The 26,942-nt window shown below is 42.8% G+C and overlaps 1 protein-coding gene across 1 annotated transcript in view; it reads left to right on the forward strand.

The window, feature by feature from the left end:
* The window catches only part of LOC109471813 (titin-like), a 309,005-nt gene that overhangs the window by 99,631 nt on the left and 182,432 nt on the right, over positions 1–26,942 (forward strand). Inside the window, 42 exon segments of the mRNA XM_019771168.1 lie at positions 1,550–1,660; positions 2,031–2,164; positions 2,631–2,790; positions 3,113–3,255; positions 3,707–3,863; positions 4,176–4,348; positions 4,874–5,003; positions 5,434–5,608; positions 6,195–6,342; positions 6,823–7,087; positions 7,464–7,763; positions 8,124–8,417; positions 8,911–9,110; positions 9,393–9,480; positions 9,865–10,164; positions 10,499–10,650; positions 11,211–11,473; positions 11,874–12,064; positions 12,436–12,586; positions 13,062–13,198; positions 13,619–13,773; positions 14,130–14,274; positions 14,696–14,800; positions 15,279–15,482; positions 16,061–16,212; positions 16,641–16,767; positions 17,719–17,857; positions 18,253–18,422; positions 18,792–18,919; positions 19,252–19,423; positions 19,799–20,092; positions 20,607–20,815; positions 21,167–21,319; positions 21,735–21,960; positions 22,380–22,537; positions 22,927–23,152; positions 23,556–23,777; positions 24,220–24,350; positions 25,008–25,164; positions 25,960–26,052; positions 26,055–26,116; positions 26,573–26,717. Of these exon segments, the coding sequence (XP_019626727.1) occupies positions 1,550–1,660; positions 2,031–2,164; positions 2,631–2,790; positions 3,113–3,255; positions 3,707–3,863; positions 4,176–4,348; positions 4,874–5,003; positions 5,434–5,608; positions 6,195–6,342; positions 6,823–7,087; positions 7,464–7,763; positions 8,124–8,417; positions 8,911–9,110; positions 9,393–9,480; positions 9,865–10,164; positions 10,499–10,650; positions 11,211–11,473; positions 11,874–12,064; positions 12,436–12,586; positions 13,062–13,198; positions 13,619–13,773; positions 14,130–14,274; positions 14,696–14,800; positions 15,279–15,482; positions 16,061–16,212; positions 16,641–16,767; positions 17,719–17,857; positions 18,253–18,422; positions 18,792–18,919; positions 19,252–19,423; positions 19,799–20,092; positions 20,607–20,815; positions 21,167–21,319; positions 21,735–21,960; positions 22,380–22,537; positions 22,927–23,152; positions 23,556–23,777; positions 24,220–24,350; positions 25,008–25,164; positions 25,960–26,052; positions 26,055–26,116; positions 26,573–26,717 (7,245 nt within the window).

A 26,942-nucleotide genomic window follows, 5' to 3' on the forward strand; every position in this document is an offset into this window, starting at 1 on the left:
GGAGCAAGTACTTCCACACGGCTGGCAAAGTTTCTTTCGGTAGGAAAACATTCTACTTCTGTCAGCTGCGGGGTCAGCCAACTAGATGAAAACGGAGTCGATAGCGCACGTCCAAGACACGGGAGAACCCGAAAAATAAATAAACACGGGAGAACCCGAACTAAACGTGTTTATGATAAATTTTACGCAAATTAATTCGTTCTCAGACCATAAAACTTGAAATTCACTCGGTACACTCTATGGAACTAGCCTCCTCACATGTGAAAAACGTTGTTTTGGGATGAAATTGGGATATAAGAAAATTACAATGTCGCATGCCGGCCGTGCAGGGCGGAAAAAGAAGCTACAATCCGACGTACGTATAACAATCGTCAGGCGGTGTTCTGTGGGCGGTGCATCTGACTCAACTCTTTGAATTCGCGGGCCGGCTGGTGGGCGGGTCCCCATCTGCGCGCTGTGATTGGCGCGCCAGAACGCCACGTGGTCAGTCGGCGCCGGGGAGTCTGCCAGCGCCGCCGCCGCTGCTGGCGACGTGCGGTTTCTATGGCGACGCGGCGTGGGAACGCCCGGCCCAACACTGGGGGTCTGCATGCCCTTTTTCGTAAGGCGTAATCAGGCGTTTTTTTATTCATTGTCTTCGTAAACCGAAGGCAACCTTACCAAAAATCAACGTAATTCGTAATCAGTACATTAGCCGCAAAGCGTAAAAGTCATAATCAGCTATGAAACTTTAACTTTATAGCGAAAATTTTGCGTAATTCGTAATCAGTAACCCCCATGCAGGCCCTGAACACTGCGTGGCGCACGAAATGTATCAAAGTTTGAGGCGTAAAGAACTCTTGCTTCGCCCCCTTGTTTTACACAATGTTTAATCTCTCTTCCGTAACTCCATACGTCAACCTCCCCTATCTAGGAGAAAAATAAAGAACTCGAGTGGCGATTTGGCACGTCGATGCGTTAGATTTTTTAAAAATTATACCTGAAATAGCGCAGGTCGGGTGACATCAAAATAAAGCCGTCCACGTCGCAAGGCCGGACACAAAACTTGTTCAAGAAGGTTGGATTACTTTGTTATCGTTCTGTACCTTATTAAGCCACCAGATTTCCGATATTAAAAAAAAGAAATGTTTGGTTAAAAATACTATTTGCTCTACTGTTATTTGCATGCATTGAAAACATACTAAAACATGCACGCATCGTCTGCGTAAAAATCTGTAGTCAACGCGGTTCAATTTCAAGTAACAGCGGCGCCGGCCCTTCGGAAACCTAAGGTCTCACACCGAAGATCGGGGTTGCGGGAGAGGATTTCGTACCGCGGGATATCCCGATAAATCCCGCAGGAGATCCCGCAAACTCCCGCAGGAGATCCCGCAAACTCCCGCGGAAGATCCCGCAAACTCCCGCGTGATATCCCGCAAACTCCCGCGGGATCTCCCGCGGGACTTGATGCTTATCCCGAGATCTGTACTGTAAGTAGTTGGTGCATCTACTAAATTATTAGTTATTTTGTACATCATGCTGAGTCTGAACATTTTCGTCTGTCTTGCAGGTCTGAAGAAGGGTGGCAAGTACGAGTTCCAGGTTGTTGCCAAGAACTCTGCTGGCATCAAGAGCGCCCCGTCTGACAAGACACTGCCTGTGGTCTGCAAGGATAACCTTGGTGAGACACTTAAAGATTGTTTGTTGTTTTAAGTTTGACATACAAGCTTCAGGCTAATATCAAAGGTTAGCCTTGGAAATATACAAATGCATCATCTTCTTCCTTTGTCATCTTTAACAGAGGTGAAGCATGATGCTTTTTCAAGTAGCTACTAGACTACACTAGACTGCGTATTACTAAACACTCAGTCAATAGTTATACCGAAAATAGGATGCAAGTAGTCTACTGGTTTTACTTTTTGAAATATACCTACTTGCTTCATATGCCTCAAGACAAAAGAGCATAATTTAGATTACAACCAGTAAGGCACAGCTTCCTGGATATTAGCACTTTCCTTGAAAAGTACATAATTCTCAAACTCTCTCCACAGTACCCCCAGCCATTGTTGTTGACTACCGTATCAAGGAGAACAAGATGGCGATCAGTGAGGGAGACACCCTCCACATCCCCGTAGCCATCACCGGCAGGCCTGAGCCTGAGGTCTCATGGACTAGGAACGGAAAGGTACATCAACATGTCCTAATTAATACTTTTCAATCACTAGTACAACAGGCAGCTACTTCTCATAGAATACAGTCATTGTAAGTCAAAACTAAAGCACAGTTCTCTAACTCTGCAAGATTGTATCCCTCCACCAGTTTTCATCATCATTATCAGTCTTAATCTAAAGAGGTGTAGCAAACAACTGTTTGTCTTTTATAGCTGAAGGGAATTGCATGTCCTTCTAAACTAGTTTCCGCTTCTATCATGCCTATAATTTCTACAGTCAAGCTGTTTTTGATACAAATAGTAAGACCAATCTATGGGAGTTCCTTCATGCTTGTATATAGTTGTCGAGTGGGTTCATTCCTCAAGCTAACCAACATCTAGCACATGGCAACCATCCCTCAGTAAGACATCTGGAGCCACATAGTTCCCGTTTAGAACTTATATTCAGCTTGCCCTTAATGCTTGTACATTTTCTCCCCAGGCCCTGCTGAAGTCCCAGCGTGTGGATATCGCCTACGATGGGAAGAAGGACGCGCATGTTCACGTGAAGGAGAGCGGGCGCATCGACGCCGGCGAGTACATCGTCACCGCCAAGAACGACAGCGGAATCGCCGACGCTACCATCAACGTCAACATCTTCGGTACAGAACCCTCACATACTGCATGTTCTTTATGCTATCTGCTAAATATTGCAATTGAATTAATGGTAGTGCAATGTCAGTGTGACAAAACTGGTCACAGTTATAACTTGTAACTTCAGAGATTGAAAAAAAAAATGAGTGCAAGAACTAAATCTTTATCAGGTTAGAACAATTATTTTCATACTTTATACTTTGACCCATGCCTAGTTATGCTGCATACTAGTTATTTTGCGGGCTGTATTCCAGTGATAGTTTGATAACACTCCATGATAGTTTCAAAGCATTTTCCTGTTTTATTGATCATGTATTCTGTGTCTAACAGCCACCCCAGGAAAGCCCCTGGGCCCTCTTGTGGTGGCAGACGTGACTCCTGAGTCCTGCCTGCTCCGCTGGGAGCCTCCAGAGGATGACGGAGGAGCAACCATCACTAACTTCATCGTGGAGAGGATGGACGTCAAGCAGCAGGTGGGTTACAAAACACTGGGGCTTGGCAATCACTAATGGTAAGGCTAGGGGATAGGGAGAAGCATTTCAGGAAGGCTATCTTTTTGTTACATCCTAGGAATTCACTCCGAGGTTAACTAAGAAGAATACTGTGCTTTTTACAACAAAAATTAAGCATAATCACACTGAAATATTGCTCCATTGTGGTTATGAAGAAGTGAAAACCTGGATGATAATTATAGACATTAGGAAATACGTCGAAATACTGGAAAGAACTTAGTCTATGTCTCATTGAATGGGTAGGCTAAGGATTATGAAACATATTTTGACAAGCTCCAGCGTTAGAATTTGAGGTAAATACATGTAAATTCCCATGTCCATTCTGTTTATATAGCACTTGTATATACATGTATGATGTTACTTACTGTGTACAAAACACTGATCATGTCTATGCCTCCTCCCCCCCACCCAGTTGTGGATCAAGGTCTCCAGTGCTGTGCGACGCACCAGTCTGAAGGTGTCTAAGCTGTCTCCTGGCCAGACGTACCAGTTCCGCGTCTTCGCTGTGAACGTACACGGTGTGGGAGAACCGCTCCTGTCTGAGGCAGTCATCGCTAAGTACCAGTTTGGTAAGTCTTCTCTAAGTCTTGGATATTTCTTCACAATTCTAAAGGGTGTGAAATGACACCATCCTGTACTCATATAATTCCCAGTGTAAAATTAATGGAAATAAATTGGATGAATAAAACTTTTGTGAGATTGAACAGTAAAAAATCTTTTATCTTGTGTGTGTTGGAAAACAAATTTACACTACATAGAGTTGTGTATTTTTGTGAACTTTTGAAGACCCCACAGTTCTTTTTTCTTACAAATCACACTCTATATAGTTGAGTTTTCCAAGATGTTCAAGCTTTCTTAAGTAAATTCTGTTTCTCCTTCAGATGTTCCTGGTCAGCCTGGTCAGCCGCAGGTGAGCGATGTCACGCGCGAGAAGTTGAACCTGTCCTGGACTGCTCCGCTGTCCGATGGTGGATCTGACATCATCGGCTATGTGGTGGACATGAAGGAGAGGACCAGCGTGCGCTGGCAGAGAATCACCCGCCGCTCCATCCAGGTAAATAACAACAACATAAATAAACAAATATAAAAAATGGTAGTAAACAACAGTTGTAAATATAAAAGTGGACATGAAGGAGAGGACCAGCGTACGCTGGCAGAGAATCACCCGCCGCTCCATCCAGGTAAACAACAACATGTAAACAATTTATTGTAGTAAAAAACAGCAGTAGGACATAAACAGTAAATATAAACAGTGGTCTAGAACAGGTCAGAAAGTGATATAGAAAAAATATACTTAAACATAGATTGAAGATTTGTTGCTTCTAATTTTGAGTCATGTACAGCAATGTATTATCCTCAACATGGAATTTTCTTTGAGCCTGGTCCAGCATTGTGCCTTACAACGGATGAACATATCCATGCATATGCTTAGTGTGAGAGATTTCTAACAATTGTATCATTTGGAGAGCTCATATTGTGGCCTAAGTTCTAGTACCCACAGCTGCTTACAGCAGCTGAATGTGTCTATCAAATATTGACCACGTGTCAAGACTTCTAACTGGCTTGTCTTTGTCTGCAGGAACTGAAACTGCAGGTAGACGGACTGGAGGAAGGTCTGGACTACGAGTTCCGTGTTGTGGCTGAGAACACGGCCGGATTCGGCAAGCCCAGCCCCCTGTCTGCTCCTGTTATTGTACAGGACCCTGTCGGTAAGGGACATTTTACAAATTTGAATAACTTTAACTTGTTCAATCTGTAGGCTGCCTCAATGAAGTCAGAAGTTGCAAATTACTGTTGACCAAATGAAGACAGTTTTGTAGCTTTTCAGACCAATAGTCAGTGCCTTGGTGCAGAAAGATCAACATGACAACTAGACCACTTTGTAAATGATTATCAATTACTGATTTCAGTAAGATCTCAAGTACAAAAGTAGTCAAGTACAGAATGTATATCATTTGTTTATGAAATCTACACAATGATAACATTTTATATTTTTTTGGTTTAAAACTTCAGGTTTTGGTTTAAAACTACCTGACCTCAGTCTGTTAGGTTTACTTTAAGCTCTTTAAAGTCTATGATATGTTTAACTTTCTCTCTACTGAATAAGCCCACAACCATAACTTGTCATGGTCCCTCCAGGTCTCCCCGACCCACCCACAGATGTTGAGGTGTTTGAGACGACCAAGACGACGAACTCCGTCCGCTGGCAGCCGCCGGCACGCGATGGAGGCAGCCGCATCCAGGGCTACGTACTGGAGATGCTGGTTATGGGCCAGGAGGAGTGGAAGAAATGCCACACCAAGTCTGTCCTCAGGTGAGGCTTGTTTGTTTGTTTGTTTATTTGCTTGTTAGTAGCCGTATCCAGGGCTACGTACTGGAGATGCTGGTTATGGGACAGGAGGAGTGGAAGAAATGCCACACCAAGTCTGTCCTTAGGTGAGGCTTTCTTATAGTTAGATATGTGGCCTTGGCTATGGTTATATGTCCTGTCCTTGGTGCTGAATTACATTTTCCCAGCACAATTGCTACCTGTGTCAAACACATTCACACATGTCCTGTCCTTGGTGATGAACAAAATTCTCTGACATGTTAACTATGTTGCGTACATTCACATGTATCCTGTCCTTGGTGCTGAACAACTTTCACACAGCACACTTGCTGTCTCAGTCACACAAATTCACACATGCCCAAATGTGGCTGACTGCCATGCAAGAATCGGTCTGACAAGCCACACAAGATGCTCATCCGACAACAAAGTATATGCTTACGTTTTGGTGACCATCTGTCATATTTCCCTTATGGCAATGCTAACTTTTTCTACTCCATGCTCCAGTCATATGTAGCTGTTACTGTCGCAGGGTAAAGAAACGATTAATGAATGTTTTGTTGTTGTTTTGCAGGATCTGTGAGTTTGTTGTGGATGGTTTGACCACTGGTCCCGGTTACCGGTACCGAGTGAGCGCCGTGAACGACATCGGCATGGGCAAACCTGCTGAGCTGCCCGGATGGTGCCAGGCTCGCGACATGGAGATCCCGCCTCTTATCAAGGTACGGCAAATCTTCATGTTCATGTTTATACTTTTTTTTTTGCATTACTTATGATTGAATTACAGTAAAGTACAACAATAAACTAGCATCAGTAACTGTTTCAAATGCCAACTTTAAAGCATAGTGAATTTTTTTTTTCAATCGTACATGTCCGTGCAAAAATAATTGGATTTACAGTACATATACTATTAGGGCTTTATTTCACATTACGTGCAAAATCTCCTGCCCATGCAATTTGGGCTGTAGAAAATGTATAAGAATCTACAGAGACATCTACGAAGATATTTCATGCAAGGATTGACAGAATTGAGTTACAAATGTACCTAATCTACATCTTAAGTAAAACCAACTCATAGGTACATGATTGTGTAGACCTACACAGAAATAGCAGCAGTGAAGTTTTGGCAATTTGCTGGATTCTCACTTATTCTTCCAATTGTCAGAAGATATGATGCTGATTTATCTTACTTTCTCTCCCAGGTGGACCCCAGCGCTGCCAAGTCCATGAAGGTGCATGCTGGGATGCCGCTGCGTATCCAGGTGCCCTTATTTGGCAAGCCGCAGCCGACAGCAAACTGGATAAAGGAGGACAGTGACCTGGAGAACCGAGCCCAGGTGGAGACGACGGAGACACACACCACCATCATGCTCCCGGCCTGCGACCGCAGGGACGCCGGCGTCTGGGAGATGTTCGCTGAGAATCCCTTTGGAACTAACTCATGGTCTATCAACGTTAAAGTCATGGGTAAGTCTTTAAAAACCAAACTCATGTCAATATACCTTGTACCTTGGTTCCTTAAACCCAGTTCAAGGTGTGTGATTGAACCAGCTAATAGTATGCAGATAAATACAGATAATAATTGCAGTTACTATAGTTCTGCATTCACTTCATGTGCTCTGTTGTCAGACTTTTGATTTTTGTATGAAAATATTGGCCACAAAAATATAGTGGCCAAGCCATTCTCATGCTCCTGTCCAAAAGATAAAAAAATATGCTTCTAGTTATTAGAAGAAACAACAACATTAACTTTGCTACTGAATCATCTGCAAGAATTTTTCTTGTAACCCTCAGTTTGTATTGCACTGTACTAATCTAATTTTCCACTCTCTGTCTACCCCAGACACCCCCGGTGCACCAGAGAACATTGAGTGCAAGGGTGTGACCAGTAAGTCCTGTATCGTGGACTGGGACCCGCCCAGCAAGGACGGCGGCAAACCTGTCAACAACTACATTCTGGAGAAGAAGATCGTCGGGCGCCACACCTGGTCCACCGTGGACGACAACATTGTGAAGACGGCGTACACCGTCTATAACCTGATCGAGGGTAACCAGTACCTCTTCAGGATCATCGCCGAGAACGACTTCGGTTACGGCGAGCCTGGAGAGCTGGACAAGCCGGTCACTGCTGCTGACCCTGTCGGTACGTACAAGTTTTGTTCTGCATCCATAAAACCACCCACCACTCATCTTTGCAGCTTATCAGTAATCAACATCAAACGATCTCTCATACCTATGTGTCGAAATCCAAGTTTTATTTTAGAATAGCTTGTGAAGGGGCATTCTGTATCCATAAAACCACAACTGCTGCTGACCCTGTTGGCATTCACAAGTTTCGTTCTGCGTCATTCTATAAAACCACCCTTTTGCTCATATGTCAGCTCTTTGGAGACACAGAACAACTTCTTAGTATTCTATCAAAGGTTTTGTCATGCCTACAAGTGCTGCCTATTTGTCTAAAATAGATCTGATGATAACAAGTTCCCATGTTGCACATGTTCAGACCAACCCGATCCACCCAAGAAGTTTGAGGTGACGGAAACGTCCCCGACCCACATCTCTCTGCGCTGGACCAAGCCCGACTACGACGGAGGCAGCCGCATCACCAGCTACATCGTGGAGATGCGCTTCACAGACAGCGAAGAGTGGGTGAAGTGTACGCAGATCAACGCTCTGCGCTACACGATCACAGACGTCATCCCTAACCAGGACTACATGCTGCGTATCTTTGCACAGAACACTGGAGCTATGAGCAACCCCAAGGAGATCGGACCCGTCACTGCCAAGGAGCCAATCAGTAAGTGTCTTAGACGTCACTGATACCTTGTGTTTATTTTTCAAGTAGCTGTAAGCATCTTAGAAGTTACCAATGCCTTGTGATTTTCTTTTGAATATATACATGTAGCTGTAACTAACGTAGAATTGTTACCTTGGCACAAGTGTTTCTTTTTTGAATAGCCATAAGGCATAATTATCTGCAAGGCATAATTTCCTTCAGTGGTATAAACTGTTAGCATAAGGAGCTCAGTCTCTACGAGATTTGCTGGAAAAATTGTAGGAATTTGACAGAGGAGTTAGCTGGCCAGAGACCTGCAATTTGCAAGCCACAGGCAAATCTGACTAGTAGCCAATTGCACTGATTGAATATTTCAACTACTTTAGCCAATATTCCTAGATTTTTTCGACCCTACCAAGAGATCTGGCAGAGGCTATAGGCAGTAATCAAGAAGTAGCATGTTGTTTACAAGCTTTACAAAATTAATATGTGATGTAAAACTTTCCATTTCCAGTGCCTGCTACCCTGGACCTCTCGGCCATCCCTGGTGATGAGGTCATCGTGAAGCAGGGCTCTGATTGGACGATCAGCATCCCGTACCACGGTTACCCGGCGCCAACGGCGCAGTGGTTCCGCGGCATGGGTGACCTGCGCGAGACCAACCGCGTCTCAACCAAGACCGGCGGCGGCGTCACCATGCTCAACATCAGACAGGTGGGTTACATTATGTAGCAAGTAGCAGGACAGAGTTGGAGGGGCTGGTCACCATATATGGCGTTGGATTTACATTATGTAGCAAGTAGTAGGACAGAGTTGAAGGGGCGGGGCTAGTCACCAAGTGTTTGAGTAAGAATAAACCTTGCAGTAGTTTGTTGGGCTGGTCCGTGTGCATGTGAAGGTAAACATGATGCAGTTGCTCTGCAAATGTTACCCTTCAGTCCACAGAATCAAGCATTAGGTATGTGTGAGATACTGATCATATTGAACATCCCACAGGTGATCAAGGCTGATGGTGGGAAGTACTCTGTACAGGTGTCCAACCCGGCCGGGTCTCAGACTGCTGACATCAACGTCAAGATTATCGGTGAGTCTTAAGAAATCTTAACATCAACGTCAAGATTATTGTTCAGTCTGCACTTGGACTTTGACTGGACTTGGACTGTAATGACATCAACTATAAGATTGTATGTCTTCGTAAATCTTGAAATTTATTCCATGCCGTTGTCCAAGTGTTCAGTTTTCAATACATTTGCTTTTTTTTGTTTTTGGTCAGTCTAGATTTTTCTGAAGAACATTGGTTATTAGACGGAGCAGTAATTGTGGACTTTCCATTCACTTCTTGTTCATTTTAATGTTAACTTTATTGTACCTTTATTTTTGTGATGGAATCAGACATCAAATTACCTGAATTGGGTTCTTTGGGCAGTGTGACAATGTGTGAGATACTGACCTCTATTTTTTGTTTCAGGCCGCCCTGGACCGCCCAACGGCCCGGTGGTGATCGAGGACGTCACTCCGGAGAGCTGCGTCCTGAACTGGAAGCCTCCGACGGACGACGGCGGAAGTGACGTCACGAACTACGTGATCGAGAAGTCCGACAACCGCGGCGCCACCTGGGTCTACGTCAGCTCCGGCGTCAAGAGAACACAGCTGAAGGTGACGAAACTCACGGAGAACAAGGAGTACCTGTTCAAGATCAGTGCTGAGAACCGCTTCGGTGTGGGCTCGCCTCTCAAGTCTGAGTCTATGGTGGCCAAACTACCATATGGTAAGCATTTGCTTCAATGCTTAAAGATTTGACTTTTTGATTGGCATCACCTCTAAACTGAAGCTGAAGGAGGAGCTAAGTTTTCTTAAGAACGCTAAAGGTTATACTTGTCAGTCCAACTATTAAGATTTGCAACTTTTTAATTTTTAATTTTTATGGACCTCATGACAATCTTGGCACTGCACAAGTGTGTGTCATTAACGTCAAACATTGCTGAAGTAAAACTCTCACACAGATTCTGAAGCTGAAAATCAGCATTTAGTACATGAACCATGGTTAGTGGCAGCTTCAGGCTTTCTTGAAGTTAAAGCATTTCTTCCCAAACGTCTTCCAGACCCGCCGAGTGAGCCAAGGAACCCGAAGGTTTCCGAGGTTCAGAGGGACTCGATGACGATCACCTGGGAGGAGTCAGCCTCTGACGGCGGCTCTGACATCACCGGGTACATCGTGGAGAGGAAGGAGAGGAACAGCAACCGATGGGTCAAGGTGGGAACTGCTTGTTTTGTAGTCTTTATAATATCCAGAGCTGTGCCTGTCTAGTTCTGTGCCTGAGTGGGTTAGTGTAAAGATCAGGCATGGTTCTGGATAGTCTCATGGTATCCAGAACTGTGCCTATCTTCATGTAGGTCTGTGCCTAAATGAGTTATGGTTAGGATCTGGCATGGTTCTGGATAGTCTCCACGTTTACCATGTATCCAACCAAGAATGTAGATTTGCCCCAGGTATGGTGTTGAATATGTGTGGACTGTCCAGAACTGTGCCTGAGCATGGATACAACAGTCCTTTGTTTAGCTTCAGTACCTTGGATGCATGCTTGTTCTTATAAAAAGTAAGGTTTCAAACTTCTGACAAAGTCTGTCACTGTGACAGTGCTATGTGTGACAAGGATATAAAAAAATTGGCTTCAGGGTGTCAGGATGAGAAGGCGAGAAAGGATATGAAAAGAACAACAGAATGCCCTGAAGAGAGATGTCTAGAGCTGCTATGCATCAGTTCCTGGCTCCCATGGATGATTTATTTATTGATGTATTATTTTTCCCTCCCAGATCAACCGTGTTCCTATGAAGCACCTGACAGTGCGCTCCATGGGTCTGCTGGAGGGCTGTGAGTACGAGCATCGCGTGATCGCGTACAACGCGGCCGGACCCAGCAAGCACAGCGAAGCCACCCCGCTCACCCTGGCCAAGGACCCCGTCAGCGCCCCGCGTCGCGTCGAGATCGTGGACATCACACGCTCGTCCGTATCGCTCGAGTGGCTGGCACCCGAGAGCGAGGGAGGAGCAAGGATCATCGGATACTGGGTTGACAGGTCAGGGGTTTTTCTATAATAGGGAAATGGTAGGTCATGAGTTTGATCCCCGGAAGAGTCAAACCAAATACTTGAGAGTATGGTACTTGAACACATAGCATGAATAGCCCCCCAGTGCTGTAGTGATTGTAGAACTGTGTGGCTCAAGTGCTACTGAATCGGAGATAGGCGCCACCTTAAGCACCATTTTGTGCAGGATGGACTGAAACTTTCAAACTTAGACTTTTTCTGTAACTTAAAACTTTAGAGAGTAATAGCCATTGAATCTAAGACAAAGTTAAAGCTAACATAGTCTGCAAAGCTCTATTAGTGCAGTCAACATGAAATGTGAGCATGTAAGTAGAAACTCTACGAAAGAACATAATTTTTTAACAAGTCTGTTTCATTTTTTCATATTCAGGTTCAACCCAGAGGAAGGGAAGTTTATCACCTGTAACCAGATCATGATTCCAGCCTCGGAGCGGCACTTCACCGTGAAGGGTCTGCGGCAGGGCAGCAAGTACGAGTTCTGCGTCCGCGCCAAGAACGCCGCCGGAATCATCAGTGCGCCCTCCGACAAAACCATCCCGGTCATCTGCAAGGACGACCTACGTAAGTCATCTGAAAACATCTTTAAGTTATTGATATAAAACAGATGAAAGGATGCAGCCACTTAAATGTAACACAGGAAGTGTGAAAAGCAGTTGGAATGGAAAATTCATCTGTACGTACAGTTTACGATCTACGTATTAAGCTATATTTGGAATCCCGTTTGATATCAATCATGAGAAAAGACATAAAATCTTATGTCAAGCTACAACAGTTACTAACTGATTTGTTGACAGATGAATTTGCACAAGAGAGAAAAGATGAGGAAAAATACTGCTTTGGAAGAAAACACGGCAGTAAAAATGTTTCATGGATGATATAGTTTAGACTTTCCACATCTTTCTTATGCCAAACTTCATGTTGTTTTACCACAGAGCCGCCAAGTGTTTCCCTGGCGTACATGACCAAGGACACGATGACCTTCAAGGCTGGAGAGGACATGGACCTGAGCATGTCAGTCAAGGGCAAACCTGTGCCTGACATTGTCTGGCTGAAGGGCATCCGCCCGCTCGTCAAGAGTGACAGGTGGGGGGTCATCTTTGTCTTGAAGTTAAACTGAATAGGCAGGTAGAATGTGAATCATTAGCCATTTTTCACAAGAAAATTTAGGATGTGTTTACGATCATGGTCATTGTAATCATTTATATTTTTTGCTACATTTTCATGTCTTGATTTAAAAACTTGTCAGATACGTAGCTGGACAAATAGCTGGACTGCATTCAGAACTAGACAGCAGTTACTATAGTTACAATGTACATGTACATGCGTATCAAAGAATACCCTAAAGTCACCATAGCTGAAATGTTTATGTAGTTCTTACTTTAACTCATCTCCGTCATTCTTGAATGTTTAATATGTACAACTTTTTCTAGTAGCTTACAAATGTTAAAATCAAAAAGTAAAATCAGGCATAATGTAAATGTGAAAAAGAGATGATTAGTTTTTATATAATTTGTTATGATATACTAAGCTAAAGCTGTATGTATGTTTGTTTCCCCAGACTGACGTTTAAGATGCAAGGAAAGATCTCGACCCTGTCTGTGCGTAAGGTTGTTCGTGCAGACAGTGGAGAGTACACACTGCAGGCCAAGAGCCTGTCTGGGGAGACCAAGCAGACCATCAAAGTCTCTGTCATGGGTACGTTTTAGGCTTTTTCTTAAAATCATGGCTCTCATTGAGTGCAATATGGATGGCCGTAGCAGAGAAAAGGTTGAGAATCTACGAGAATTGTGAGAAACAGGCATCTAATGGCAAGTAATACTTGAGGCAATGTGTCCGAAAAATGATCTTCTGTACGTTGTACACACATGTAACTATTACCCACAAGATTAGTGCAGATCAAGACTTCAATCATAAAAATCTTGAAGACTTAGTGAATTGTGAAATCGTTTGCAGAGCCTTATACATGTAGGGCCTGCTGACACATATGTAAACTACTGAGAGACTTTCATTATAATATTGAATTTCCTCAAGAATTAAAGATTTAAGAACTTAAAAGAAAATGAATGAAAGCCTACATGCTGTTCCTGTACATAACCACCTGCCTGTCCCTTGCAGACGTCCCCGGAGTGCCGATGGACCTGGCCACAGGTGAGGTGACACCTGAGTTTGCCACCCTCACCTGGCAGCCACCTGAGGACGATGGAGGTATTGCCGTCACCAGCTTCACCGTCGAGCGCTGCGACGCCAAGACGCCCGACGCCTGGATGAAGGTCTGTGTTTTTTCTTTTTCTTTTTAAATCTTTATTTAAACTTTATCATCATTCACAGTACAGTTATAGTAGATACATGATCATGAATAAGGAACAAAATATGGATCTTCTAACATGAAAGGAGTTACCTAGATCATTATTGTTTAAAAAACTGCCATTTGTCATTGTATTTCTATAGTCTTATTTAGTCTGTTTCTAAAAAGTGTAAAGTTTGGTTTAAGGTTTTTGGTGAAGCATATTATATATACTGTAACTGTTACAGTACTTATGAATTATAACAAGAAGAATACATTGTGCAAGTGTGCTAAATTAAACATAGTGTGGATTTTCAATTATACCATATATGATACCCTCAGGTCAGTAGCGCCGTACGCAAGACGTCTTACAAGATCACGCGTCTGACGGCCGGTGCTAGCTACCTCTTCCGGGTCCGGGCCCAGAACTTCAACGGTATCGGCCCCGCAGCCACCATCGGTCCTATCATCGCCAAGTGGGCATTCGGTAAGTACTTCTCTTCTGTTTTACCTTTTGTGCCAAAACAATCATGCTACATTTTCATAAGCAGTTATTAAGTACTTACCAGTAATATAATATGTATGAACAACATAGAGTATGGCTTTCAATAAATTGCCTTTGAAAAAGTCATATTCTTGTACCTTTCTTAGCAGGCTCAGCAACTGAGTTTGGGAGCCATTTTCTAAATAACATGCTTTTTTGAACTGGCATATCACTTCTATTTGTGCCACTGAGGGTTCTTTTGCTTGGACAGCATTTCTTTGCTCTTGGACCATGCAGCAATCTAGTGCTTAAGCATTTTCCTCAGAACACAAAATGTACAATACAGTCATACAGCTAGAGCTAACCTAAACAGAGCAGTTATTGTCATTATTAGAGCTAACACGTTGTCCGTTGTCCTTTCCAGATGTTCCGACTGCCCCAGTAAACCTGAAGGTCTCTAACGTGACCAAAGACTCCATCACCATCACATGGCAGGTACCAGACAGCGACGGTGGCAGCCCCATCACAGGTGGGTTTGTCTGTTTGTTTGTTTGTTTGAGCCTTCATTTATCTATGAAGTACACAAATTGGCTTACTGGCCACTTTTCATTGATGTAACAAGATACAGATGATTGGAGTCCTACCAAGTCCATAGACACATTGTCGCACCAATTCTATATAGTATTCCATAAAAAATCCTTCTTACACATGCATGGTCAGTCAAACACCTCTCAGTACCTGTTCACTAAAACACCAAGGACATCGAGATCACGCTATGTTTTTCTGCCTGAAAATGGTATTGTAATAACTAACTGTAAAAAATCTTGGCTAGTTTTTTCTACATCCAACTGTAACCATTGCACAATTTTCATATTGCACCATGGTATAACATAAGGTGTACAGAAAGTGCAAAATGGAGCAAAATGGAATGAAAATTAGGCTCTTTCTGTACTTCCTATTAATGTGTATGTTGGTTAACATTGTCCTTAACCTAAACTGTTCTACAGGGTACCACATTGAGCGTAAGGAACGCACATCAGTCCGCTGGCAGAGACAGACCCGTCTGGCGCTTGGACCCAGCGAGCTCACGTACCTCGCTGATGACCTCATCGAGGATCTGGACTACGAGTTCAGGGTCATCGCCATGAACGCTGCAGGGTTGTCCCCGGCAACCAAGGCGACCCCGCCCACCATGTGTACTACTCCACCAGGTAGGCAAATAATTTTGTCCAGACATTAACACTCACACGTAAATCACATGATTTTAAGGTAGCCCTGGAACTTCAGTTAATACAAGGTTCAATTTTTAACTGTGAGCATCTTGCTCAACAAACAGGAAAAACAGAATCTTTACACTTTATAGACTACAGCATCATCATAAAAATGATTGACAAATGTTAGAAAAGAAAGGTTTACACAGTATTTAGGACGGCATTAAAAATAGGTGCAAAAATCTATGTATGAATCTTGGTATGAATCTATGTATGAAGCCAACACAAAATGACTAATTATAGTATCTGCCTTTTCAACAAATCAACCTGTTAAGCTCATAACAACACTCTTACTGAACATCCTGTGCTTTTTGATTTCATAGTAAATATTGAAAATATTGAAAATCGAAATCTTCCATTTTTTTTCTCTCCAGGCAATGTCAGTTAACACTAGCAACATATCTGAGTGTACAGATCCTCAAATTTCATCTATAATTTCCTGCTCTTTAGGCAAGCTACTGATGCTCATGTACTTTTTGATATTGAAAATTGATCTTTTCCATTTTCCTGTTCTTTAGGCAAGCCTGGCAAGCCGATTAACCCTGAGTGCAAGGACACGACTCGCTCGACGGTCTCGCTGAAGTGGTCTCCTCCCGAGAAGGACGGAGGCAGCCGCATCCTCGGCTACGTCATCGAGGCTCGCAAGATCGACAGCGAAGACTGGTTCAAGGTACGGTTAGGATGCTCAATTTGTACAAACAATAATCTTTTATCATGTAAGAAGTCAATAGTAAAAAGTACGCAATTCAGCCTGTGGACGTGATGTACTTTTAATAGCTAATTTTAATTTAGTTAAATCCTAATTCACATCAACCCCACAGCATCTTCTCTGGTCCTATTTTAGAATCGACAGTCTCTGCCACATAGAGCACATCTGTAAGCTGACTCAGTTCTGTTGCATAGTTCTTTTCATGATGATCAAAATAAACCATTCATTCATAGTTATACAGTTCAACCTTTATTCCAACACGAAAAAGGAACTCACCATAAATTTTTGGTCAGTCTCGTCTAGCTTGAACTCTGCAACTATGGATTCTACTTAAACACAGACAAGATTTTCATTCAAAACTCACTCATTCCTTCCTTCCTTCCCTCCAGGTGCACCAGAAGTCTACAATCCGTGACACACAGTATGTTGTGGAGAACTTGACAGAGAACGATGCACTGCTGTTCCGTGTGAGCGCAGTGAACATGATCCTGATGGGAGATCCAGAGCCTGTACCAGGTAAGGTTTCCTTCACTCACTCACTCACTCACTGTCCAGTTTATCATCTGTTGTTCCCCGTCTTCCGAGGGTTAGACGTGCTTGCACGATACTTCTGGGGCTTGATGGCAGCTCGCCACTTGTCTCTGTCCTTGTTGTTGTTTTATCCTCCTGAACTGTTGCAAAGCTTGATGCTTTTTCAAGTATGCTTTTCAAGTAGCCTATAGTTTCCTGAATCTAGAATAAGTGGTGTAACAGCCCATAACATCTGCTCTGTCCAAAACTATACTTTGTTGCATATTCTAGGTTAGCACATTTAGATTCTTGACATAATGTGTTGAAATTTGACATATTTCTTTTTTTCATTTTGTCTCAAGCAAGTCAGACACATTTTACTGAGCCACTAGTAGCGGTATTTTGTCTTTCTCAGAAAGTTCCCACAATGATAACAGACGATAATCCAGTGGATGGCAATTCAGCACCAAGGAGCTCCTGGTCTAATTTAACAAGTTCAAGTTCTACATACAACAGATTGACGCATTCCCATTGAAACCCTCTGTTTCCCGATGTTCCCACAATGACTACAAAAGATAAACTAGTGGATGGCTATTCAGCACCAAGGAGCTCCTGGTCTAATTTAAACAAGTTCAAGTTCTACATACAACAGATTGACGCATTCCCATTGAAACCCTCTGTTTCCTGATGTTCCCACAATGACTACAAAAGATAAACTAGTGGATGGCTATTCAGCACCAAGGAGCTCCTGGTCTAATTTAAACAAGTTCAAGTTCTACACACAACAGATTGACGCATTCCCATTAAAACCCTCTGTTTCCTGATGTTCCCACAATGACTATAAAAGATAAACTAGTGGATGGCTATTCAGCACCAAGGAGCTCCTGGTATGAATACTACATTAAACAAATGGACACATTCCCTTTGATTAACCCCCCACCCCCCAATGTTCCCCAGGTTTTGTACAGGTGCGTGATCTGACCCAACCCCCCGAGGTGTTCCTGGACTCCAGCCTGAAGAGGATGGTCAAGTTCAATGCCGGAGCACCGCTCAGACTCGTGGCCTCCATCAGAGGCAGGCCCATGCCTGAGTGCAGGTACGTAGTCTGTGGTACTTTGGATATACATGTGTACATGTCTACATGGTACCAGCAATTGGACAATATACTCTGGTAGTAGATCACACAGACATATAGGAAAGAGAAGTAGTATTATTTTTAATAAACAAATATAGGATTAGTTCAAAGCATATTTGAAAATACTGTAAAGATGAAAATAACTAAGAATGTTTCTAGGATTACCATTCAGTACCATGTGTATAACACTTAGGAAAGATCATTGAAGATGCCATCTGAAACATTAAACATTAACCACACATGTAGTTGTAGAGAGTTACTAAGAATGTATTCCTTTGTAAAGTGTGACAATCAAATGGCTACATTGTTACAATCAGGTGGTTACATTGTCACAAACTAAACGTCCACTGTTTTAGGTGGGAGAAGGAGGACAGTGACCTGGCAAACCGCAGTAAGACGGAGACGGTGGACAACATCACGCAGCTGGTCATCCCGAGCTGCGACCGGCGCGACGCCGGGCGCTTCGACCTCACCGTGGAGAACGCACACGGCTCCGTAACCGTCGCCATCATGGTCAAGGTCATGGGTAAGTTTTCTACATCCAGACTTGTTCAACTTGTTGAATGGGAGCATGAAGTATTACACTGCCTATCAAAGCTTTATATGAATGGTGTGAAGATTACACTGACCTAGAAATGCTGATTTAATCTTGCAACTGAGGAACACAACTGAAAAATTTCCTTTTAAGTTAGTACAAAGAAAGATTTGCTGTACTTAACTTCAACATTTACTGTTTCTTTTATATAATACAGTTCCAATGGACTGCCATCAATTCAAAATGATTTATAAAAAATACAGCAACGTATAGATATCGGCAAGCATAACAGCTTTCAATTTTTGTGCCATGCATGGCAATATGACGGGCTGCTCTAATGCTCTTCTATCCTTTCCAAAGACACTCCCGGTGCACCCGAGAACATTGAAGTGAAGGGAGTGACGCGCTCCTCTTGTATTGTGGACTGGGACCCGCCCAGCAAGGACGGCGGCAAGCCTGTCAACAACTACATCCTGGAGAAACGCCAGGTGAGAGGTCTTAAGATGTAACCAAGTCCTTTAGACAAACATCTTATAGTGACTGTTACATTCAGACAGTTTTATCTCACTTAGCTTAGTGAAGAGTTTATCTTCCACTGGAGATTATAGAGAATACAGATGTACAATATTTACAGGTTGATCAGTTTGAAGCAATATCGCTGAATCCTAAATTCGTTTGATTTTCACTGTGTAATTTCTGAAAATCAAAATTAACTTTCTTGCTAATATTGCTTGTTGTGTTGGGGTTGGAAACAAAACTGCTAAGAAGCTGACACTGCTTGTATTAAATCTAAATAAATTGTTTGTTTGTCCTTGCCCAGGTTGGCCGTACAACGTGGACCACAGTTGATGCCAACATTGTGAAGACTGCCTACACCATCAGTAACCTGGTGGAGGGGAACAAGTACAACTTCCGCATCATCGCGGTCAACGACTTCGGCCCCGGCGCGCCCGGAGACACCGAGGAGCCCATCCTGGCCCAGGACCCAGTTGGTCAGTCCCTTTTGTTTCTTTCAGGAACCATTTAAGGAATCTATTGTCTTGGATAGCAGTATGTAGGGCTCTCTAGTTGATGAACTGCAGTGGTTTAAACTCATCATTGTAATTGACTGGGAATATTGCATGAAGTTTTCAGTCACTTGCTTGACAGTGGCACTGAATTTTTTTTGATTGCATAGAAGAAGTCCTTTGAAGTTAAATTTCTTTATTGTAGTGCATATACTTGTAAATATACATTGGTGGACAAATGGTGGACAAAGAATGATATAAGTTAACCAGGAACTTGATATAGATACCTGCGCTCTCTCTGTCTAAAGTTTTCAGTAACAGTTACTTGTATGTTAACCTGTTCTTTCTGCATGTTTCCAGACCAACCATCCCTACCAAAGAATGTGAGAATCACCGAGATTACCCCGACCCACATCTCTCTGCGCTGGACCAAGCCCGACTATGACGGAGGCAGCCGCATCACCAGCTACATCGTGGAGAAGCGGTTTACGGACAGCGAGGAGTGGGAGAAGTGTACGCAGATCAACGCCCTGCGCTACACGGTGGCGGACCTGATCCCTAACCAGGAGTACGTGTTCCGTGTGTACGCACAGAACATGGGAGCAGTCAGCCCACCCGCAGAGGTGGGACCTGTCATCGCTAGGGAGCAACTGGGTGAGTTTGTTTGACTTCTTATATGGATCTTCACTGTTCATAAATCACGTATCTTCCTGATTGTACATGCAAGTAAAGTACTGGCTACATGCATTGGTTTAATGTACAATTTTCCTATTCTAGTCCATGTAATTGCATGACTTGCAATGTACTGTGCCAGTGACAGCAAACTTTTCCAAAACAATACAATTTAGTTGAAAACAAAAAAAACACATTCAACTTGACTTCAGAACATTAATTTCTAGTGATCTATGCCAAAAAAACTAATTTCAAATTCCTTTCTGCAAGTGTTCGACTAGCACAAGCCCTGGTAAATCTAATTATGAATATCTATGTAAATGCTAACTAAAGTTAATTAGCACTGACATACATGTATACTGTGTTATTTTCTCTAGCCCCGGGTTCCATTGATGTTGAGGCCCTTCCCTCGGATGAGATAGTCCTGAAGGAGGGAGCAGACTTGAATGCTAACTTAGTTGTGCTAATTACGCTATGTTATTTTCTCTCTGTTCAGCTCCTGGTTCCATTGATGTTGAGGCCCTTCCCTCGGATGAGATAGTCCTGAAGGAGGGAGCAGACCTAGTCGTGGATGTTCCGTTCGGCGGAGCTCCTCGGCCCAAGGTCACCTGGAAGAAGGGCATGGGCGAGCTGCGTGAGACGGACCGCGTCTCCACCAAACAGTCCAATGGCACGGCTCAGCTCATCTTCAAGAAGTGCATGAAGGTTTGTGATGAAAATCGTTCACTTTTTTATTGTGCACCCTCTGAAAAACTTAATCAAAAGTTTCATTATTTACCATGAATTTGAAACATGCATTTTCTGTAAACGTGTACGTGAATTAGTGGAAATTATAATATCTGATTCAAACATTTATATCAAAAATGTTAATATTAAGACTTTTTATATCCAAAATACATCTTATACCAAATTGTACAAAAAAAATCTATAGTTTCCTTTGACATTCTATTATCAGAATCTGTGACATGTACATGTACATGATTTTGACATTATTTCCAAATAATAACAACAAGAAAAAAATATCTTCAGCTAAACTCTTGTGATTAACTTTTCCAGGCCGATGCCGGACGTTACAACATCACCGTGGAGAACGAGCTCGGCTCACAGGAAGCAGACATTAACATCCGGGTCATAGGTCGCCCGGGCGCCCCCGCCGGTCCTGTGGACTTCGAGGACGTGACTCCGGAATCCCTGACCATGAACTGGAAGGTATGTGAATGGCTTTAAAGGTTTTCAACGTACAATCAAGTATTTCAAACTACACTGAATGTCTCTTCTGTGTTTCCTAATGTGTAATATGTAATATTTATTCTACAGCCCATTCAGCTAGTAGAAGCTGCTTTCCAATGGGGTCCAGCATTTACTCATTTACACACATTACATTGAGTCAAGCAACAAAAGCATTTAGCTCAGAACCAAGAGGTCCCAGGTTCGAATCCTGCCAAGTCTCAAACTTTGTGCCCTTGGGAAAGGCACTTTACACGACTTTTGGTTGTTGGTTTTGACTTCTTCTTTTGAGGCAGTGGGAGATGAAATTAGCCACTTTGTCTAATATAGATGATATGTGGGTTCTTTGATTTTAGTAGTTAAAAAAGTTAAAGCACATTATTATTATTATTTTAAGGCCCCGACGGACGATGGAGGCAGCGATGTCAGCAACTACGTGGTTGAGAAGTCTGACAACCGCGGCGCCACGTGGACCTACGTGAGCATGGGAGTGAAGAGGACTTCTCTCCGCATCACCAAGCTGAAGGAGTACACCGAGTACCTCTTCCGCATCAGCGCCGAGAACAAGTTCGGCGTCGGTCCTCCGCTCAGGTCCAACTCTGTCATCGCCAAGTATCCTTATGGTGAGTTTCTCTTACAAACACATCTGTTCAAAATCACTCCAGAAAACCATAGCCAAGTATCCACATGGTGTTTCTCTTACAAGCACTCTCTTTGAAGACATGAATTCTTTCTAAAAACTAAACTTAAGAAATTGAATTTAATCAATGTGGATTTGTCAATTTCTTACGTGTAGAATTTGCACTGTCAATAGCAGGCATGTAGCTCCTTGGTGCTGAATAACCATCCGCTAGTTTATCTTTTGTAGTCATTGTAGAAACTTTCTTTGAGCTCAGTAAAATGTGTCTTGCTTGCTTGAGATGAAATATATGAAGAATATGTCAACACATAATCTTAAATGTTCCACCCAATACATACAAAAGGATAGGGGATATTATGCGCTGTTGCACAGTGTATTCTACATTTTTGTGTTTCCCCCCAGATGTGCCAGCCCCACCAGGCCAGCCACAAGTGTCTGTTCTCAACACCACGAAGGAGTCGATGGTTGTCGAGTGGACAGCCTCGCCTGACGATGGTGGCTCCGAGATCACCGGTTACATCGTAGAGCGCCGCGAACGCACCAGCCAGAGATGGATGAAGGTCAGTTTTATTTATCTCAATTAGGCTTTTTTCATAATTGTGGAAAAATATTGTACTAGCTTTTTAAGATACCAACCCAGAAGAGTTTATTTTGTCATACAAAAACTAAAAGTTCTATCAAACTTAATGTTTACTCCTGCACTGCCTAGTCTTTAAAACAAATAGAGTGACCTACATGTAGTTTAAATACATGTAGCTACCCACAATTTCAAAGGAATGGCTATTGCTTGCTGCAGGATAGACACATGTGTGAGTATTGAAACATCAAAAACTTTTGCTACACTATGAGGATTTCTGTTTGTTGCTGGCATGTGCAGTGTACTCGTTCAGAAATTTCTCACAGAAATTATAACCAGCAATAATTTTTCTGTATTCCTCTGCACCTTCAGGTGAACCGTGGCCTGATTAAGAAGCTGAGTATCCAGACCACCGGCCTGTTGGAGGGTAAGGAGTACGAGTTCCGTATCTTCGCCCACAACGCGGCCGGCGCCAGCAAGCCCAGCGAGAACTCACCGTTCTACCGCGCCATGGACCCGGTCGGAGTGCCGAAGGACGTGACGGTCACTGCAGTAACCCGCGCTTCCGTCAGCCTGCACTGGTTCCCTCCAACTACAGGTCAGTCTCAGCTTTACTCTTAGGCCACATTAATTTTATTTTTTGGCTGTCATGCACATTCTGAAGAAACTTGGTAGTAAAATTTGAAGGGAATGTCTGTACTTTGGTACACATGGATTACAGTATTTACCACTGCATTGTAAATGTATGAATCGCCTGACCTTCTCTGAAGACTAAAAGGTCCCAAATCAAGTCAAGGATTGACATTATTGGTAAATAACTCGATGCTAAACTTTCTTTACCTGTTAGTGGTGTGTATATGCTAGCTGTATCTGAATTGTTTGTTTAAACCATTCTTTATTATGTGAGAAACTCAAGTCAGCCTTAAGACCGCTTTTCATGTAGCTGGTATAATCACAACTCAGTACAAAACAGCAGCTAACTTAACACTAACCCTTAACAGATGGAGGTGCCCGCATCATCGGGTACATCGTTGAGCGTAAGGACGTGAAGGAGAAAGCCTGGGTACAGGTGCACGTGGGCGTCATCACCGAGCGCGAGTACCAGGTCAAGGGTCTGAAGACCAACGAGCGCTACCAGTTCCGCGTCGTGGCGAAGAACGCCGCCGGAATCAGGAGTCTGCCGTCTGAGCCCACCACACCAGTGGTCTGCAAGGACGAGATCTGTAAGGAAAACTTACAGAGTCTTTTTCATATTTTCATGAAAGTTCATCTGTGTTGGTAGTAAACATAGTACAATGTTGTCTTTTTCATGTTCAACTGCACAACTACTTCTGTCAATTCATTTTACTAATACTGAAGAAGAGTGATGGAAGTAGTCTTTGTAATCTTTCCAGTAGTAGAGTTTCAATTCTATATATATTGAGTATCATTTACCTACTAGTATAGATGTCTAGATTTTATCAATGTTTCCCTTAGTTTGTATGCTTGCAGACAGATCTATCATAAGCATTTAACTTTTGTCAAGTTTGACAGCAGTGCTTTGAATCTTAGAGAAAGCAATCTCGGAAACTTTCTTGGAGAACATTCTATCAACCTCTGCTCAAGCCAATGACCTTTGCAAGATATTTCTAGCCACTGTTTGATTTTCCCTGTGCCTCTCCTCAGCTCCCCCGACTGTGAAGCTGGACTACAAGCTGAAGGACGTGCTGACCATCCACCGTGGACAGCCGCTGCACGTGCTGTTCCACGTCAAGGGCAAACCTGTCCCCGAGATCGCATGGACCAAGAACAAGAAGGTACGCAGTCTAGAAATCACTTCTTACTTCTTCTACCTGCATTGTACTTGTTCTATTCACTGCCACCAAGATCAGTGGCTAGAGAAATTTTAAAAAAATCTTTAGCAGTCTTCTTGGACACAGAAGTATTGGAGAAACAGTAACTTGTTACTCACTTCTAGAATAATTCTTAAATAGTCTATCTTCGTATTTTTGCCTTTAGTTACTAGCATAGAAACCTTCAAGCTTGACTTGGCCCTTTGAGCTAAGGGTCTTTACGAAAGAATACTGTTTCAATACCAGAATTGTTTTCATAGAGTTTCATCTCTTCTGATCATAACAATAATTGGCAGTTCCAAGATCAGGTTGAACTTGAGTGACTAAGTTTTGATGTTTAAGGGTGCAGGATGATCTTGGAATAGCCAAATGTTTTGTACCTTAATTTGCACTTGAAGATCTTAAAATATTGTGGTGCTAGGGTTTCCCTTCATGCCCCGTTCTAGCTTCTGATGCTGAGTTCCCATGTACATATGGAGTCTAAGGGAGAAGACACTAAGAAAGTAGAGAAATATTTAACATTTAAGAGTTTCATCTCTTCTAATCATAAGAATATTTTGTACCTTAGTTGGGACTTGAAGACCTTGTTGTTCTAAGATTCCCCTCCTTGCCCTGTTGTAGCTCCTGATGCCCAGTTCCCATGTACGTATGGAGACTAAGGGAGAGGACACTGAGGTGATCATTAAGGAGGCAGCCCGTACCGACAGCGGACAGTATGTCGTAACTGCCAAGAACAACGCTGGGGCAGCCGAGGCCAAGTGCACTGTCACTGTCTTGTGTAAGTCTTTTTTCTCACATCTACATGCATTTGATATTGTGAGAACAGAATTTGGATCCTGTGGTCTCACATGAATACATGAAATCACATACGAGGCCAAGTACAGTCTGTCACTGTCTTGTGTAAGTCTTCTTCTCACATCTACATGTACAATGTACAATGTATGCACGCATTTCATATTGTCAGAACAAATATTGGTTCAGATGAACTCTAGTACGTGAGCTCCCACTGCCCGCTACGCTACATGTGATGACAGGAGACAGATGACCTCTGGGTCAAGTGAGGTCAGGGGTCGTATTCTGTGCATCTAATTAATCTATTTGATCTGTCGCCCAAATAACTACATTGTCAATGTGTAGAATGGAATCATTTCTCAGGTGACTGACAGTAAGATGTCTGTAGCTACATGGTTCCCATTTAAAACCTGTATTCAGGTTATCACTGTTAGAGTTAGATATCTTTCCCTCAGTATCCCATATGCAAAACCAGAAAACTAACTATCTTGTATATAGGATTTGACAATTACAATTTGGAGAAAGTCTAGAGTTATCTTCTTTTTGGTAAAATAAGTAGGACTTTGTAATCACAAGAAAATGAAAATTTCTTACTGTGTTTATGACAAAAATTATACCTTTGGTACATTTTAATTGTGTTTATTTTTTAAAGTTAAAGCTTTAGATCCAACACTTAGAAGAGTTCTCTCACCAAGGGCTTTTGACCAGTCACTCTGGTCTTCCTCAGTAGACTGACTCAGTGTTGTTTATTTGTTATTTATTTATTTGTTGTTTTTTCCAGCTGTACCGTCTGCGCCGGTTGGCCCGGTGAAGGTGTGGGACGTTACCAAGGAAACGTGCCGCATCTCCTGGGACACGCCCGCCGACGACGGCGGCAGCCCATCACCAACTACTTCATCGAGAAGGCCGACACCCGGCAACCCAACGAATGGGTCAAGGTATGGCAAGGCAAAATGGCTGTAGTGTGTAGAGGGGTTAGATTTAGTGCTGGGAACAATACAGCACTGATGCTATAAATGATATTTTGTAATGGTAATTGTAAAGAATCAAGAGAATTAAGTACAATATACACAAACATGTGACTGCTAGTCTGAAAGCCATAGACTGGAACTTGTTGGGCTTGACAGTGGAAGAAGAAAGATCCAACTTTATCTATGTGAATTCCATGATGTGGCACATGTAAATGTTGTAAATTGGGAAGGCATTTGTTAAGATTTTTGACACCAGTATTTTTTGTACGCCAAGGTGGCTTATCTTTTTTCTACAGTGGAAGACGAAAGATCCCAAGATCCCAAGAGTTTTGTGATGTTTAAGAGGAATTTTTATCTTGTAAATTCTGAAAAATTGGAGAGACATTAAAAGATATTTGACACCTTTATTTTTTGTCCCTCCAGGTGAGCGCCGCTATCCGTAAGACAGAGATGAAGGTGACGAAGCTGCAGAACAGGTGCACCTACGTCTTCCGCATCCGCGCCTGCAACTACTACGGACCCGGAGACCCTCTGCTGTCAGCACAGGTGCTCGCCAAGCATCCATTCGGTGAGTCATTCAGTCAATTAATCCACCATTCGTTCAATCTACCAATCGATCATTGGCATCAGGTACTGATTTATGATGGCTGTACTAGGTAGACATCTCTTTCAAGGATGTTCTACAGTAAATTTTGATGTGAGAGTTAAGTTTCTTTCCCTCAATGCTCAATATGCAAGCTAAGACACAATGTAACTTAAGTAAGTTGTCATACTTTCTGACAATTACAGGTTG

The sequence above is a fragment of the Branchiostoma belcheri genome, unplaced genomic scaffold (genome assembly GCF_001625305.1).
Source record: "Branchiostoma belcheri isolate BF01 breed outbred unplaced genomic scaffold, Haploidv18h27 scaffold26, whole genome shotgun sequence".
Classification (NCBI taxonomy): domain Eukaryota; kingdom Metazoa; phylum Chordata; class Leptocardii; order Amphioxiformes; family Branchiostomatidae; genus Branchiostoma; species Branchiostoma belcheri.